The following is an 18,520-nucleotide window of genomic DNA, read 5'->3' on the forward strand; positions in this document are numbered from 1 at the left end:
TTTAGGAATTAGGGAAGAGGGTTCAGCTAAACTGGAAGCAACTAGTAGAGGCATCGAATAATTTTGAGAAAAAAATATTGTAATTATTATTGTATAGCTGGACTATCCGGATATGGACCCCTCTTGCCAATCCCCAATAAAAATAATGGGGCTACACCCATATGGGGGGGGAGGGGGGGGCTCTTGTCCCCCCCTTGGCTGAATGATGCTGCCTTATTTTCATATTTTTGTTCTGAGATTTCTATTATATAGCATTAAAAGTAGCAATTATACGAAGTTTGCCCCCCCCCCGGGAATTCAGCTTATGGGTGCCCATGTACACCCATGACAACTCGCTAAATCCAATCAATGCACTTGTCTAGCTTATGTTAGGTTTTGAAATACCCTAGCCTACATCCTCTAGTTTGTTTAAAGTCTTTAAATTTTTCAGGTTTACTTAAGTCATTTCCAACTTTAAATAAAAATGTGTGACGACGAAGTTGCCGCATTGGTTGTTGACAATGGCTCTGGCATGTGCAAAGCTGGATTTGCAGGAGATGATGCCCCTCGTGCCGTTTTCCCCTCCATTGTCGGCCGTCCTAGACATCAGGTAGGCCTAAGCTTTTTTTGTGTAGCCTAGGCCTATTAGGCTGTTGTGCTTTAGACACTCAAAAGGTCTGGGAAAGTATTTTCAAGGGAGCTCTATTGACCTTTCCTGACTCTTAATAGGGCTATTGATCCATTCCTGAAAGTTTAGTTCAACTAGCTGAACAATTTTCCGAGTTAGCCTAGTGAAAAGCCACTAGGCCTAGGCCTACATGCTTATGCAATTTTACTTTCAGTAGTATTTTGTAATTTTAGCTTAAAAAATAATTTTTTTCAATAACATTCGAGTGAACAGAAATTGTCCTAAAGTCAACCCTTTGCTTCTCATGCTAATGTGACTAGGCTAGGTCAGATGCAGTTTTAGGGGTTACAGATGGGTACTTGCCCCGGGTGCTGAAATGTTAGGGGTGCAAAATTTCGAATAAATGATTTAAATGGTTATAGTCTAGTCATTTTGTAATTTTTTTAATTTTATTTTTATTAAATAAAGTAGAGAGGGCACAGTTGACAAAAAGTATAATTAAATTGAATCCAAAATTTTAATTTTTATCATATTGTTCATTACCATTTTTGGTAAGTTTTTCGCAGTCCATATTTTTGACTTACGAATAAAGGAAACATACCGCTCGATACCTTTTTTATGCTCTTTCCAAATATAATAATCGTTTTTGTTGGAAAGGAATTTTACCCCCTCCCCTATATATACCAATTCAGGTTATATATTTGCACATTAAGGGGGGGGGTAAATTTTATTTATGATGTAGATGAAAGGTAAGTTTAAACTTAACCCGGGACAAACTTTATCCTGTAGACCCATCCCTGAAAGTTTCATTTTTCCTAACCTTTCCAAGATAGTCAAAAGTAGCTAAAGTGGAATTTTACTGGGGCGTTAATCAATATTTTGCCCAGGCGCAAGAGAAGCCAGAATCGTCGCTGGACTAGGCTAAGCATTTTTGGTTGCAATAAATGTAGCACTTGCAAGTGTTTTATTTACCGATTGCCTTTAAAAAAATTGAACTGAAACTTTTATTGTTTATAGCAAGTGTGTATAAATAAGCCTTTTATTCCCAGGATATTAGGATAAAGAAATCTTCAGTCAGATAGCTGTTGTATTACAGGTTCGTTCTAGTAGCAGTTACAAAAAAAATTCAACCTTAGTGTTAAAGCACGGGATTTTGGAGGTGGCATCTCGTAGGTTAATTAACAGCCTTACGACTACTTCTGTAAGTTTTAAACACCAATCTACTTTTACTTGAGAAAATTATTTTCATATTTAATTAATGCGCGGTTTTACATCATGTTTAGGATTATCCTGAATACGGAGGGGGGTGACTACCACCCTTAATCTCCCTGCCTTTACATTAAATTTTAACCTTGTTATGTACGATTCCTACTAAAAAAAAAACTACCGAAATCGTTATAAGAAGGGAGCTGACACTTTCAGCTTGTTGGCACGATCTATATGATGATAATTCCACACTTTTGAAATTAATTATATTTTGTCTTGAAATTGATACTATTCACTTTTTTAAAGTTAAGTTTATTTAACTAAAACAGCTTTGTCATTTACTATTCAGCTAGGCCTACTTTCGGGATTTATTTTGGTACTTCAATAGTAGCCGGGCAACAGGCGAGAAGAACTGCATATAGAATGTCAAAGATACTATCGAAAAACAGGTTTCCGCTGCATAGTGAGTTATTGCTCACTCCGTGACTAAGATTTAAACTTTAGTTTTTTGGGGTTAAACGGGCAAAAAAGGTTCCTAGGTTAGGTTACGTATTAAATATATGCTTTGCTTTACCCTCACCCCCTAATGTGCAAATATATATCCCAAATTTGTTTCTAAACTATCCTATTTTTATCATATTTCGTTTTATTTCATTAGCATTAATCAAACTTCACTTCTCGCGTGTTGCCCGGCTACTTATTAAATATCTTAATTTTGTTTTCTTATAAATCTGTGTAATCTTTTTTCCATCAAGTATAACAGAAGCTTTTTTTTAATTTCAATTTAATCAGGAACTGTTAAATTGTTTTAAGTAATTGTTATTCAACAAAGTACAAACAAAATGCTGTCATCCGTCTGTTACTATGCAAGTGAAAGTGAATTTTACTTATAGGGAAAGTCTAGTGATGATTCATAAGGTCTCTTTTCCCCTTATTTTGGAGCATCATCCTGAACGCATCGATTTCCGATTCCTATAAAAATTAAGCACTTGGTTTCACTGGAAGTTGGAACCTTATGCTACTTTAAAAACCCACATACCTAAATAGAGCTTCAAGCGGTTTACCAACTGATGTTGTAACGGACAAATTTAAATGGCGCGAGGAGTTAGATACTTCAGTCCTTTAGTTCACAAAACTTAGTAAAATATTTAGGACTGAGTGCGCTCAACTTAAAATGGGATAACGGCCAGTTTAACATCAAAGAAGTTTTCTGAAGCAAACCAATATGCTTATTTAATTTCAACAGCATATCTGTTTATTGAAATATTTTTGATTCTAGTTGGTATTACATTTTTCTCCTTTTTAATCACATAAGGTGTGCACGGGAATTTCTTGTGAGGGAGGGGGTTTCAAGTTTGTGAAAAGCTCAAAATGCCAATTATAGGAAAAATAGTGAATACATGGGTATTTCAGGAGGACAGCCTCAAAAGTCTCCATGGGTTTGTTCTTGCTTGAAAACTTGATACATGCATCTGAAAATTTTTATTATTATTAACGGTTTGGAATTTATTTGAATAACAGGAAATTTTCAGTTTGAAGAAATTTAAGCATAAGGTTATTGTGAAGCAGTTGTTTTTTTTTCTTGTATTGGGGTTATATTTTCGAGCTATTGTTGTATTATTTTTTTTCCCCTGATTTGTCCTGTTTTGTAAGAATTTTGTGTTTGATATGAGGTCCTCCACAAGCTATGCTTCTTGGGATTTCTAGCGCTTAAGTCTATGTAATTATTGTAGTACTGAATAAATTGAATAAAAGTGGCAGTGTGTGTCATCGTCTGAGCTATTGTACAAGTGTCTGTTTTTACTTCCGTCAGAGAATATATCGCTTTTCGTTTCTTGTAGATTTTGTCGGTAAGATTTTGCGGTTAAAGAGAATAAGCTATTATTTTTCCCACTGACCCCTCCCCCATATGAAAAATGGTGTTTACTATTTATTTCATTTGAAAGGATCGTGGTTTTTCTTAGGGTGTCATGGTGGGTATGGGTCAGAAAGACAGTTATGTGGGAGATGAAGCACAATCTAAGAGAGGTATCCTCACCCTCAAATACCCCATTGAACACGGTATCGTCACCAACTGGGACGATATGGAGAAGATCTGGCATCATACCTTCTACAATGAACTTCGCGTTGCCCCAGAAGAGCATCCAGTTTTACTCACAGAAGCTCCTCTTAACCCAAAAGCCAACAGAGAAAAAATGACTCAGGTAAATGTCATTTTTTTAATATTTTACTTATTTATGGTTTCTTTTTTTTTATTTTGCTTTTAAGTAAAAGGCTTATTTTGTCTACTGGTTACACGCGTGCTTCTGTTGTCTTAGTAAAAACTTTCTGCAACCATTGGCCCAAGGAGTTGCAGAAAATTAGGCCCTTAAGAACTTGTTTAGTTAAGCGAAATGGCATGGTGATTAGTTAGTTATAAACTACTTCGCCACTGCGGATCGGTTCAAAATAAGTGTTTTTGTTCCATCGCAATGTTCAATAATTGTAATATATAAGAAACAATTTTCATTGTTAAGAAAATTAATTTCTTCGGTAAAGAAAGGCCGTTTTTTAAGTCTTGTGCGTAAAAGTTATATCCGGTAATGAGAATTAATACTGTAAAAGCGGTATAACAAGTGATTATTTGCGAGACAAAAGGGATTAATTGAAAATGACCTATATTTCGCATCGCACTGGGATAGAATCAATTGTTGAGGTGTTTTTCCAATGATAAATTGTCGGAGGAAATTGCTAGTATATTTTCAGCGCAAAATTTTGAAATTTTGTTGGGCATAAATAGAATTAGTTAATTTTTTAAATTTTACTCAAAGTCATGATTTTTCGGGAGTTAGGCTACTACTCAAGTCTATAAAAGTAAAAGAATCTCACAAGCCGCTGAAGCTTTTTTTGTATTTTGTCGTTAAATGGGTGATCTCATTTTAGTTGTTTACTCAGTATAAAGTTGAGAATGATAGCTTGTCCGTGAGATTATTAAAATTCTGGACTCTTGCTACGTGAAATGTTAATAAGTTTGCCTTTGAGGCTTTGCAAATTCCTATCATCTGTTATAACCATCTCAGTGCTCGTTCAGTGACTCCGTTTGTAAATAGACCATGAATTAATTATCTTTCTCACCAACTTCAAATTTTGGGTATTTTAAAACTGTAAGGAAGTTAATTTCTTAGAATAAGTAACATTTTATGTAGAAGCGTGATGTGTCAGTCAGTCTCCCATATCTTGCATATAGGCTATGGAAAGTGGAACTCAGTACAAAAAATATTTGTTGTCGTTTATTCATTTTTAATGAGAAGCGAAATTAAACCTATATGCTTGCAAGTGCAAAGGTTTTGTGGGGGTCCTCGGCTAATGAAATATCGAAGGCCCCTTAAATAGATTTAATTTCATTTAAGTACTGAAATAAGTATACGAATATCTTCTTAATCGAGGTCTCTTAAGTGTGCCAATAACTCTCAAATCAGAAGTCGATTTCAGATTACTTTCAAAAGATTTTCAGATTTTCAATTTTCATTACTTAAAATAAAAGTTTTATTTCAAGCTACGTGAATACTATCTACAATAATTTAAAAAAAATGAAAATCTTTCTAAAATAATTTCTCTTTAGCTTTCCCTATCCCATTCCAAATTGCTGTTTTTGATCGAGAAAATTTTGTTCTCTTTTTAGTATGTTTCCTATTTTTCGCATTATAAATTTTATGTTATGAAATTTTTAACTAATTTATGTTTTTCCACAATTTGATGCCTTATAGATGACTTGCGCACTTATGTTGGGGGTCGTTGGGTGCACACTCACCTGGAAAATCCAAGATATGTGCGACGTTCTCATAGTTCCTATTGCTTGCCAGCTATTTCTGTTTTCTCAAGACTCCCAGACCTACCTCCGAAATGAACTAGATACAGTCCATTATTCAGAACACACCCAAGAAGTGAAGTTAGGTTAATTCTAATGAAATATACCAAAATAGGATGAAAATACAATACTTTATTAATAAAATAATGGAAACTACATCATAGAATTATGGAAAGCAGGCCACCCAGAACGCATTATATTAAATACCTAACCACCTCTATGTATTAAATTTTTCATTAAAATATACCTGTATCGTAGTTTATTTCACGATAGAAGGAGCTAATTATAACCGAACGCGAGAGAAAAACCGGTTTGCTGAGATCAAGCAAATCCAACTTCTTGAGTGTGTTCTGAATAATAGACAGCTACCATAAACTGGTTCATATTGACCTCAGATGAACTTGGTGCAAATTTAAATACCTCAGTAGAGGAGCATAGTTAGAATTGGTATTGAACAGAAACCAGGAGGCAGGACCGTCGTTCGAAAGATGTCTCGATTTCGAAGCAGGGCGTTGCGGTGTTACTACAAATTGTAAATTCCACAGAACTTGGGATTTTCATGATTGCCATTTTGTAAATAATCCCGTCCAAGTGTATATAAGTCATTTCTATTACAGATCATGTTCGAAACATTCAACACCCCTGCCATGTATGTTGCCATCCAAGCCGTCCTTTCCCTCTATGCATCTGGCAGAACTACTGGTATCGTTCTCGACTCTGGCGATGGTGTCTCACATACCGTACCCATCTACGAAGGTGAAAAAAATAATATAAATAATCTTTTCTTTGTAAATTCTTACGCTCTTTAAGTTTTTTCCTTGGGATTAACGAAGTTAAAAACTGGGAATAGACCATAGTATACTAACAGTGAAATGTTTATGAATTTCGACAGTACGGTTTCTTTACGTAGAGGGTCTCAAACAGCTTTAAAGGGGCGGTATTCTGTTGCAATCGGCTATAATTATTGAAAAAATAACCCGACTTTAACTATGTAGGCTATATTCTTGTTTAAATTGTATCAGACAATTTACTCGGCTTGCCGAATATTGTGGGTTTCTGATCAGTTCCCCTTGATACTTCTCTTCTTTTTATATATTTTCCTTTTTGATAACCTATTTGCTTCAATATTTCTGGTTCACTTTGCATTTTTACTGTTCCTATTTACTCTTTCTTGTGATTCGAAAAGTGTATTACTTTGTAACAAATTTAAAGACTAAAACTAATTCAGAAAATATAGATATCACTTAAAATTCTCCTTGTTTGTTTTGCAACAAGGACGGGGGGGGGTAGACTAATGAAAATTACGCACCCAATACAGTTAATTTTTCTATTGGCAATTATGATGGTTTCAGTTTATAGGAACTTCATAAGGATTAGCTAGTCTGCTAAATTATGCATTTTGCCGGACTAGGCGCCATTTTGTTGACGTAACACAATTTATTCTAATAGAGCTATTTTTTGTGTAGTGTTTTTTGATTGCTAAATTTGGTAATTCAGACATCTGTGAGCAAAAGTATAAATGGTCAAAACTTTCTTGCCAGTCGCTGCCTTTCCTAATTTGGCTTGGAATAAAGATGTCCAAATTTGGAGCTGTTTTTAAATTTAGGTGGGCGTATGAAGTTAAAACTAGTTATGCTGTTTAATGTATATAAGACGAAGGCTATCTGAATTGGAATGTATGGCCACGTCTAAATTTATAGAATGTCTGTACTTATGTTGGGTATACATGGAAATATCACCCGCGGCACCATCATTTGGGGAGAAGTCAATAGCAATTTTTTTGGGGGAGGGGGAAGTAGCCTATAAGGAATTTCTACCCACTGTAGATCTACAAGGCACGGTGCTTTCTGACTAGGTTTTTTTTTTCAGTACCTTGAAATCCCTCTTGAAAACATTTTAGGACCTACTGAACATTAGAAAGAAGCCATTGCTCTTCTCTCAGTTTTACTCCTGGTTCGTGCATGCCCTGCGCAGAAAGAACACTGAGGTTTATAAAAGCAACAACGGAATTATTCCCATTCCCGTCCAGCAAATAAGGTGAATGCCAAATGAATTGATTCACTATCAAATGGGAAATAGAAGTAATATTGTAGATCTCCAATTAATCTTATCGTCATTAATTTGGTTTCTTCTAGATATCTTCTTTTCGGAAGACATTAAAAGCTAGAGGTTTTGAAAAGCAAAACCAGTTCTGTGTTTTCAAACGGTCACCTTACACCTCTACTGTCTTTCTTTCCTTTATTTTATAATAATAGCCTTAACCATTATAGGTTATGCCCTTCCACATGCAATTTTGAGATTGGATCTTGCTGGTCGAGATTTAACCGATTATTTGATGAAAATCCTAACCGAGCGAGGATATTCCTTTACCACCACTGCTGAAAGAGAAATTGTTCGTGATATCAAAGAAAAGCTCTGCTATGTTGCTTTGGACTTCGAGCAGGAGATGGCAACTGCGGCCAGCTCAACGTCTCTTGAAAAGAGCTATGAGCTCCCTGACGGTCAGGTAAGTATCCTAAAAAATCTAACATGCTACTAAATAAGCAGGCTAATTGCTTATTTTAGTATTGTGGCCTGTTCTTTTGACTGGTCTTTATCTTTTTGATTCGTTTGACATATTTCGCTGAGATGCCTTGGGATTCTACTGTCCAGTTAGTTTTTTCCCTCAGATAATATTACATTTTTTTGTAGTTTGAAGAGGGTGAGAGCCAAGAATGTTTGTATAGGCAGGCTAAAAGCAAAGTTTTTTTTTGCTTGGGGACAAAAATGTGAAACCTATCTTTTAGCAGCTTTGACACATAGAGGTATTTTGTCTTGGGATAGGAGATTGCCCTCTGACCTTCTCATGTATGTATTCCTAGTACCCTACTTGTAACATACACACACAAAAAAAGTAAAATCAGAACTAATATTGTCGTTAAACTTGTTCATTGGGTGAATAGATACGGAAGAAATAGAACATTTCCGTCGAAATTAATGAGAAATATCTATGATTTTCGGCAAAATTCAACTAAATTTGTGCGTAATTCCAGTTTAAGTATACTAAGGTTGATTTTATACATTGGAATTATATTATTCTTTACATGTAAGTTTTACTATTAGGAAGCCAGACTTGCTATAAACAAATCTGGTCTTAGTAGAAACGATGAAATTAAAAATACACAATTTATTACCGATTGTTTTTTTTCCAATTTCGGATCCATGATTTCTAGGCGTAATGAGGGAAAGCGTATGAGTAAAAATTCCTGGTGTGTCAGTATTTATTTGTGTATTATTTGTTGTATTTCTTTTATTTTGCTTTGTTTTATTCTGTTTTTGTTTATCTCGTAATTTTGTCCTTTTATTTGTTTATCTCGTAATTTTCTCCTTTTATGGTGTAATTTCTACTCTTTGTTTAACCGCCATTGTGCTCATAAGTATATGTCATGAAAATAAATCTAAACTCAGAACTAATATTTTAACAAACTAAACATTAATTCTGTTTGACTCTCCTTAATAAAATATTCTAACAGATCCGATACTCAAACATTTGCAAAAGAAACAAATTCACAGGAGTGGGCTTAAACTGCATCCCTCCAGTACACTCTTTAGGCAAATGATAACAACTTTCTTTTTTATTCATGTAAAATATAAATTAATTATCATTGTCAGCAACAGAGCTTTACGGATTATATACACCTTATTTCGATACCAGGTACGCGTTAAAGTAATTAAATAAGTCTTCTGTAACAGATAAGTCTTCTGTATATAAAGTCTAATTCTTCAATTAAATAATGAGCAGAATTTAGTTCTAAACTTGAATTACCTTTAAGGATGAATGCTTTAGATGAAAGTGTGTAGAATGTGCTACAATTACTACCTTTTATTAAAAAATGTATAAATTCAAGGTTTTGCGCTTGGCAGTTATTATTATACATATTTTCAAGTATTAATCGAGTTCTTAATTTTTCAAAAAAAAAAATCTTTTTTTCTTTAATATTTTTCTCACCTACAAGTATACTTACCGAAAATTGGCTTTTCAGGTTGCATTATTAACTTTTTGAAATTTTACATAATGTCAATAAAATCCTTCCTCGCTATTAACTCTCCCTTCTTCAAAGAAGAGGATTGGCTACTTCCCTTGCAACCTATATAGTTTAACTTCAACTATTGAATTAAGTTCATGTTTCATGCCCAGTTCCTCGTACAAACAAGCAAGTTGTTTTAGAATATTATTAGCAATTGCACATTTATGTCAAGTAGTCAGTCCAAAAAAGTCGTAAATCCTATTTAACATAAACTAAGAAATGTTTCCTCAATTAATTACACGTCCTACTATTTGTAGGTTATCACTATTGGTAATGAGAGATTCAGATGCCCAGAAGCCTTATTCCAGCCATCCTTCCTCGGTATGGAATCTTGCGGTATTCATGAAACTACCTACAATAGTATTATGAAGTGCGATGTTGACATCCGAAAGGACCTTTACGCAAACACCGTTTTGTCTGGTTAGTTTTTCTGTGATATAATTGTTTTGTTTTATCGTTGTTATTATTATTTAGATATCAAGCGAATCTGTGTCATGAAGACAAACGTAAGAACGATTTCTTAAACTAACAATTGAAACTACGATATAGCTGACCTTGTGGAGAATGTAATATATGTGGAGAAAAGCGATAATATGATGTATATACAGACAGAAACAGAACTCAGCATGAAGAAAATGCACCTGAAAAACTTCGGTTTAAAAGTCAAACGACTTGGTTTGGCTGACAGCCAGACTTTCAGTTATTCGTCGATTTTCAGCTCGTCTGTAATGTCAGTCTCGTAGTATATCATGACGAGGTGATCCAAACGGTAATCTTCCATTGTTTTACGAAAACGTGTCATGACTAGTTTCAGTTTGCTGAAACCTCTTTCCATCGTGTCCGCAGTTGGTGCTGTTGCAATTCACTGGTAAATTGATCAAAGAGTCGAAAATATCAATTTGACAGTATTAATTTCACGGAATACGCCCTCGAAGATGGTGTGATAAATGACTTTATGGATTTAGACCTTAGTCCTGGCCAAAAAGAATTCTGTACTCTGGTTCCAGAAAAGAGGAGTTATCGTGGGTTGCATCGTCCCAGTCGTTCACTAGGGCTCTGAAAACCCCTCCGAGTTCCTTAGCATTGAACGATTTCCAGTCATCCAGCAGGTTGGCTTCAAAATTAGAAACTGCCTCTGAATAAAGAGCAGGTGTCTAGGACGGTGTTTAAGTTGGAACTCGTCTTTGGCTGTTGAACCAACTTTTTTCGCTGCTGCTTTTGATGTCTCAATTGGCATCTATCCGATCCGGGTCCCGGAGGAGAGCATCTAAGAGGTCGCGTGTCGCCCTGATTTATGTGTTTGCGGTTACCAAATCCAACTGTTCAGCCAGAAGCTTTACTGCAAGAACCTACGGATTGAACATGACTTGGCGTATGAACATAAGCATCAGAATAAAATCCAAGCAGGTAATTTGGCGGTAGAGAACTTCGGCTTTCTCTTTCGTTATCTTGTCCTAGTTCTGCTTTATTACCTCTTCCAGAACTTCAACACTGGTGTCAAAGTTGGTCCACAACGCTGTCAAATTCTCCGACCTGGACATCCATTTTGTCATTGACAGATTCCTTCCCTTCACTTTTATTCCGCCAGTAAAGGAGGCGTACAGTTCCTGTAAGATTTAAAGCATTTTTCGAATTGTGGGACTGTTGCTGCAGGCGTGCTCCACGATGAGGTTATCCCTATAAGCCATGCATCGAATGTAGTGCACTTGTTATTCCAGTTTGGCTGATGTTTGTTCCTGGAAACCCTCTCGAATACCAGGCATATTGCTTGCATAACCATAGCTGTGACACATAAGCGCCTCTTTGCTTACGGCGTTCTTTTCTAAAACTCCCTAGAATTTTGTCGGTGGTAATGCACGGCCGGTTCCATTTTTTGGGGTGCTGATGCGACAAACCGGTTGCAAACAACCGGTTCCCCCGCTAAAGTTTATTTAGGCTCGTTATTTTTGTAAAAAAAGGCGTTATGCCGTTTACGATAGACTCGAATATATTCATGTATCCCAAGCACTTTCTTTTTATTTGTTTCGTTTTTAAACTCTGTTCTTTTGCACTTGAGATCAATCATCCAACTGATGTAATTTGCGAGTTTGAAACAGACACGTAGGTCTTTTGGGTGGGCGTCACTTTCTTTATCACACACAGCTCACTTCACTAACCACGTGACCTGTTGTAATACATGGCTGGGAATTCGTCTCCTTGTTCCACTTCTAGTCAGTAAAATCGCTGCATTTACCGACCGAGATCGACATTTCGGTGCGTGTCATGTCAGTATTTTACATGTTCTTTATTCAGGGCTGCCACAGGTTCAAATGATGAAAAATAGGGACTTGGGGACCTCTTTTTAGTCGAAAAAGGGACCTGTCTAGGGACCATTCTGGGAGCAAAATGAACCTCAAAACTCAGTTTTCAGAAAGCTTTTGAAAGAAAAAGCAGTGACACAATAGCAAATAACATTTGACTAAAAAAAAATGATAGGAATGATCATTTGTAGGCATCTCTCCATGATCAGAGGCCAAGTGATAATTAAGAAACCGACCACACAAGAATCATCATGTCCAACCACCATTTTTTGCACTGCCTTCTACTGGAATAGAGATGTGAACAGTAAGTGTTTCTATGAAACTAACTGCTGCTGGTTCTTTAAGTCCGATCTATCATAGCCTGTGCTAGCTGTATCTTGACCAAGTCCTTCCAATGGCATTTTTGAGCCGACTATGAGCTTCCTTCAGTAGCTCGTCTGCGGCCTGCTCCTTGGAACCAAACAGTTCTTTTTTTTCTTAGAGAGATTTTTCGAGAGTCTCTATTGTCTGTCTTTTCAAAGAGGTTTTAGCGAGCTGCTGCTCTCACAGCCGTTCTCTTGCCTCCAAATCCTGCCACTCTTTCAGCTTTTTTTTTAAGGCTTTGTCCTGCTGTAGGTACAAATCATAGCTCTTTCTAGGGGATTTGACCAATTTTATCAAGTCTTCAGTGACAGCAACATTTTGCTCATGTCCTCCAAATCTGCCCCACCTATCTATCATAAACCGTTTTGTATTCAAATTTCGCTCATTCATTGAAGCTCTTTCTTCGATGAGTACTCGCCCGGAAAGGGAGAAACTCCGCTCAATGCTGGCAGACCCGTGTGAAATGGTCAAAGCATTTTTCATAACTTCAGACAAGTTTGGATATTTTCCTCCCTGGAGCACGTTGTTCCCCTTGTCGTCGATCCTTCCTGGCTCTGATGGAAGTTTGGATAACTGAACTAGCTTAAACTCATCAACCAACATGTCTTTTTGCGTCGCGATGGGTAACTTCCTGGCAATATATGATAAACTGTGAGCAGAAACTGACTTTGAAACTTCATCGGGATGCAGAAAAGTTAACGGTTTCAACAACTGCTTTCTGCTGACTTCATCAACGATCATCTTCCGGAAATAGGGTCCAAGAGCTTCGGTTAAAAATAAGCGAACTTAGTTCACCCGAAGAAAAAGTTTTTGAAAACTGTATCTCGAAACATTTTTCCATGTACATCTGCTATTCCATCTGTGGATTTCCCAGAATAGTCAGACTAAATCATCTTCAGAGCCCATGTATTTCTGCAACTGTTGTTTCATCCCTCACTACGCAAACACCTAGGTGCATGGGCTGTTTTGCCGGTTCGCCTCTCTCCATGGAAGACGCTGCCGAGAGATGAAGCTGATTCGGCGTTAGCTTTATGGTAATATTCTTCGTATGTTCCGCAGTTCTGGCGTTCTGCATTAAAGGGTAGGAGCCCGTATAACAGATCAGCGATGTATTGCAGATAGAACAATAGAAAGAGAACAGATCTCCCGCAACGGCTCTTCACCACTCTTTCATTTGGTGCCCTGTCGCATCTTTCTCTTCCAACCAAGTCTCACAGAATTTGCTCTTTCCCATTCTAATTCAAAATGAAACTTTAAACCCTAAACTTTAAAAAAAGAAGTTAGTATAAAAAAAAGGTGCTAGGAGGTAGTTTTAATAGTACAAGAAATGTACGTAAGCTTAAAATCGCGCAAGAAACCTGGTTTTAATATCACCGCCTTCGTATTTGTACTTCGACCCATTCTCTTATATATGTTTATTTTTCTCTGTGTGCAACAGTGACACCCAGAAAATAGTTTTTTAAGTAATTAACAACCAAACCTTGCCGCCTTAGTCTTTTGACTCCAGAGGCAAAGAGGGTCACTCTTTTTCGTGACTAGTCTGTCTACTCTGTCCAGACAATAACGCTGTAGTCTATGTAACAACAAGTTTTGTCTTTCTTAGACAAGCCGAAACAGGTTCCAAGAATCTCAATCGAAACAACAATACTGAATAACGTATGCTCACAAGTATTGTTAGCCTTCAGGATATGTAGCTTTAAACCAAAACAAGAAAAGGGACTTCAGGGACCTTTATCAAATTAAGGGACCAATAGGGTCCTTCACTTGATTTCAGGGACTTTGTGGCAGTCCTGTTTATTTGCCGCGATTTTAATGACTGTTTTTTTTTCGAATGGCTGAAAATATAGGGAGGCCCCCTCCCCCCCTACGCGACTCCTCTGATCATAAGTTGTTAGTTTGTCAAGACTTTCGTTGTTTAAGAAATAATTATCGACAGCTGATGAACATTGCACCGACAAGTTTAGTATGATTTGAGAACGTTGATGCAAGCTTTTCAAGCGCCTATATGCAAAAGTACAAAATTTTTTATCTTGTCAAACATGTGACGATAGAATGCCTTCATACGGTTCGTTTGAACATAGTTTTAAGTTCCAGTGTCCTTTTAAGCAAGAAAACGATTATTACCAAAGCATAGTGTCGATCTCTGTCGTTCTTTTGTGCTAAACGACGGCAAAATTATGCTGAGCGAGAAGCTGCTTTTTAGCCTCCCAGTTGCTGATGCCATAAATTAGATTTACCCGTAATGGAACTCAGTTCATTTCGAATTGATATCCTGATTCACAGTTTATAGAATTATCCAGTAAGCTTATCGCAGATCATTTCTGGTCTTCATTCTCGGTACGAACAAAAAGCTCCTCCCATTTCTTTCTGCATTAGCGGGTTAGTCTGTTTCCGTCAATCAATTAGAAATGGTTACAAACTGCATTATTCGTAATACCCGGTTTCCCCTTGTTTCGTGTCCAAAAGAAATCTGATTCGTCTACCTATGAATAGATCTAATGCCGCTTATGTTTCTATCTACGGAAACGTTCTCTGTAGCACTCGCACCTTGGTCTGGGTTTTTAAACTGGGTGAGATAGAGTATGATCATACTGCTAATTCTATAGACTGTGTCCTGGTTAAAACGCTCCTTTTTACCATGTGTATGGGATTGTTTTTATGTTACGCCTACGTCGCCATGATGATAGTGCGTTTCGGAATTCTATTATCATTAATATTATTTGTTGTGAAGTTCTGGTCTAAAAAAAAAAAATATCAGGTATGATAAGAGTCACCTTCTTCGAGCCTTAAACATCAATAACCCTGAGCTTCTTTAAATGAGCCAACAATGTTCATTTTGAATGAAGTCATTTGCCGTAGGTATTGTCTTGTTCATAACTTCACTTCACTGTTAAGTGGGATTTTGATGTCGAAAAAAAGATTCGACTAGGTCCCTGGAGTTATCCAGATGACAAAAATAAGCCATAGTGAGATTTTCCCCCATGCTTCGTCATTACTCATTCCTGTGTTCATTGAACTGAATGATGGCTGCATTCAAGGTGAGAATATACGTCAGGAGCGCCAGTTCACGAAAATTTAAGGGGGAAGGGAAAAATGTTTTTTTTTTAATCTTAAGAGGTAGTCGTCTCTCCTCCTCTCCCCCCCCCTCCCCCCCAAAAAATAATAAAAAATAAGAAGAAGTAGGACTAAAAAATGAAGCAACTATGTCAATTGTTTCAGAAATAAAATAAATTATAGGGAAATTTTCAGAATTTCAGGCAGGAACAAAGGACCCCATCCAGTCTATGTACCTAGTGGGTAGTTTCTAATCAGATACTGTTCGTTTCTAGAAAGAGATATAACAAGTTTTGAGAGAAGTTTTTACGAAGTCATTTGCCGTAGCTATTGTCTTTTGCCGTAGCAAAGACAGTGGCATGGACAAAAGAATGCCGTAGCGAAGTCATTTGCCGTAGCTATTTTTGTGTCGAATAATGGCTTCGACTGGGTCCTTGGGAGTTATTCAGATGACAAAAAAAAACATAATGAGATTTTTTACCGCGCTTAGTAAGGTATATTACTCATTCCTGTGTTCATTGAACTGAATAATGTCTGCATTCAAAGTGAGAATACATGCCAAGAGCGCCAGTTCACGAAAATGTAGGAGGAGGGGCAAAATGTATTTATTAAAATCTAGGAGGTAATCGTCTCCCCCCCCCCTCCCCAAAAAAAAGAAGATGCGGGACTAAAAAAGAGGCAAATATACGTGAATTGTTTCAGAAATAAAGTAAATTATAGGGAAATTTTTGGAACTTCAGGCAGGAACAACAGACCCCATCCCACTTATGTACCTAGTGGGTGGTGTCTAACTAATCAGATAATACTCGATTCTAGAAAGAGATATGACAAGCTTTGAGAGAGTTTAATCCGCTACGAAACCAGTATGAAATTTAAAAGTGTAAACTATATTACGTCAGAATCAGTCGAAGCATTTAAATAGATAACATGCAAAAACGATTTTTTGTACAATTCGTTACATAATTTCTTCGTGATCTTCCTTGAATTTCCTACTTTGTCTGACAATTGCTTCGAAATACCAAACAGCGCAGGTGTACTCAAGTTTTGGCGTATAAGAGGAACATTTTCAAACATGTAGATTCATGACGCTGAAACTTTTAGTGGTTCAAAGAGAGGTTGTGGGCATTGGCATGTCGTAAATACCGTTAGTGTGATAATCCATTTCGAATCTTTTGTGGCCGTAAACGTAAATAATTTTATAATACTCTCACACTCGGGAGTGCCGGGACAAGTCAAAAGAAAGATGAGAGTTTTGAGGAGGCTAAATGTTAAAATGGTGATTTTGGTGTAATAGGGCGATTTTCAAGGATTCACTGTCGTTGTCGATTTTTAAGGATTGACTGTCGCATCGTTGGTTATAGCTTCGTCTGGTATTTTTCGAAGGGTATCCACTGGTCTAATATTGATCTAAATCATCAACAAATTTCCATATTGTTCAAAGAATTAGCGTCTTGATTAATTGTTATAATTAAAATAGGGTCTAACTATGCTCTATGGAGTACGTCATTATAAATTGATTGTGCTTATAGGGGAAACAAGGTAGTTGGGTGGTCAGAGTAGAAAAGTTTCTTCCTAAAAATAATTTAATGAAAGGAAAGTATAGAATACTTAAGTATTTTGGCTTAAATAATAGTACTTAGAGGTGAATATATGTTATGTTCTCTTTTTTTGTATATAGAATACAAGCTGAAATTAACCATGCGTTAAGACTATAAGGACTACTAAAACTTTCCCTCTTAGTTCAAAATTTTTTACATATAACCATGGTTTTGAACACGATTGGGAACAAGCGTCAAAGATATTTTTGGAGTTGTGTAGCTTTTTGCCGTTTTCTGCCTAAAATAGCTCAAATGAGGCTATTACTTTACTAGAATAATACATGATGTCGCTATTACGCTCATTTTACCGTACCGTTTCTTGCAGGTGGTACCACCATGTACCCTGGCATTGCCGACAGAATGCAGAAGGAAATCACTGCCCTTGCACCATCCACCATGAAGATCAAAATTATTGCCCCACCTGAGCGTAAATACTCTGTATGGATCGGTGGATCTATCCTAGCTTCCCTCTCAACATTCCAACAGATGTGGATTTCCAAACAGGAATACGATGAATCCGGACCATCCATTGTTCACAGAAAATGCTTCTAACCTGCTTATGTCCAAGAGTGAACATGCCACCAAATGTGATCTTTGTTAAAGAAATTGAGTTGAAAGATGATTAAGGTCACCATCATCTTAAGTTTAACCAAATTAAACCCGTTTTTTGCTAAGTCATTGAACGATTAATAAAATTGTTAATACAGAGGGCGTGTTACGTTTGGTTTTATTCTACTAGCGTTCATTCAACGCCCTCACATTTAAGAGCTGGGCACACGTAGCTGATTTCGGGAACCGATTTCAGCTAGGGTGTATTCCACGTCGAATGATTATAATTAATGATACTAAGAGGCGGGGCTTAGTGACGTTTTTCGGGGATTAATCATAATTAATTACGTTCTAGACAAGGAATGTGCTAGGGCTTTAGAGCTTTAGGCATGTAATTAATCGTATTTAATGATTATCGTAATTAATGATGATTAATCGCCGAAAAACGTCACTAAGCCCCGCCTCTTAGCATCATTAATTATAATCACTCGCCGTGGAATGTACCCTTGCTGAAATCGGTTCCCGAAATCAGCTACGTGTGCCTAGCCCTTAAATAACAAATTAAGACGGCAGAACGAGGTATGATATGAATCATCTTGAGATGTAAAACAAAACAAGGATTCTAGATCAATTGACAAACTTTTTCTCTTATTTTCCTAAGTTAGTTCAGAGCCTTGTTTTCAGGCCACCCGCATCCAACACGGAGTTTGACATAGGTTTTGCAGATTATCGTTTTGAGTGCCGTGTCCAACATTGCGAATGTCTTCTCAGAACCTGTGATCAACCATGCTATTTTAGCGTATTACCGTTTTGAAGAACCATTGTCCAATACGCTTGGAACCCGTAAGATGAAAACGCTTTAAAGTTTTGCTAGGCTGAGCACGAGGAAAGTTAAAACGACTTTTGTCTGACACACTTCAAATCCGGTG

General features: G+C 36.8%; 1 protein-coding gene across 1 annotated transcript; it reads left to right on the top strand.

The window, feature by feature from the left end:
- Positions 1–406: 406 nt before the first annotated feature.
- LOC148950337 (actin 403) lies at positions 407–17,750 on the top strand. Its single transcript, XM_089092305.1, has 6 exons — positions 407–589; positions 3,778–4,017; positions 6,278–6,416; positions 7,931–8,166; positions 9,985–10,147; positions 17,368–17,750. Exons 1-6 carry the CDS (start codon positions 464–466, stop codon positions 17,592–17,594), a joined length of 1,131 nt encoding a protein of 376 aa, XP_088948431.1. The 5' UTR covers positions 407–463; the 3' UTR covers positions 17,595–17,750.
- Positions 17,751–18,520: the final 770 nt, after the last annotated feature.

The sequence above is a fragment of the Artemia sp. Qi Xiang Cuo genome, chromosome 7 (genome assembly GCF_049724085.1).
Source record: "Artemia sp. Qi Xiang Cuo chromosome 7, ASM4972408v1, whole genome shotgun sequence".
Lineage (NCBI taxonomy): Eukaryota > Metazoa > Arthropoda > Branchiopoda > Anostraca > Artemiidae > Artemia > Artemia sp. Qi Xiang Cuo.

Excerpts from the sequence above, each read along its gene's own strand:
- LOC148950337 (XM_089092305.1), top strand. The coding sequence starts at position 464 with ATGTGTGACGACGAAGTTGCCGCATTGGTTGTTGACAATGGCTCTGGC. Across the intron at positions 590-3,777 it reads TCGGCCGTCCTAGACATCAG|GGTGTCATGGTGGGTATGGG; the intron begins GTAGGCCTAAGC and ends GGTTTTTCTTAG. Across the intron at positions 4,018-6,277 it reads ACAGAGAAAAAATGACTCAG|ATCATGTTCGAAACATTCAA; the intron begins GTAAATGTCATT and ends TTTCTATTACAG.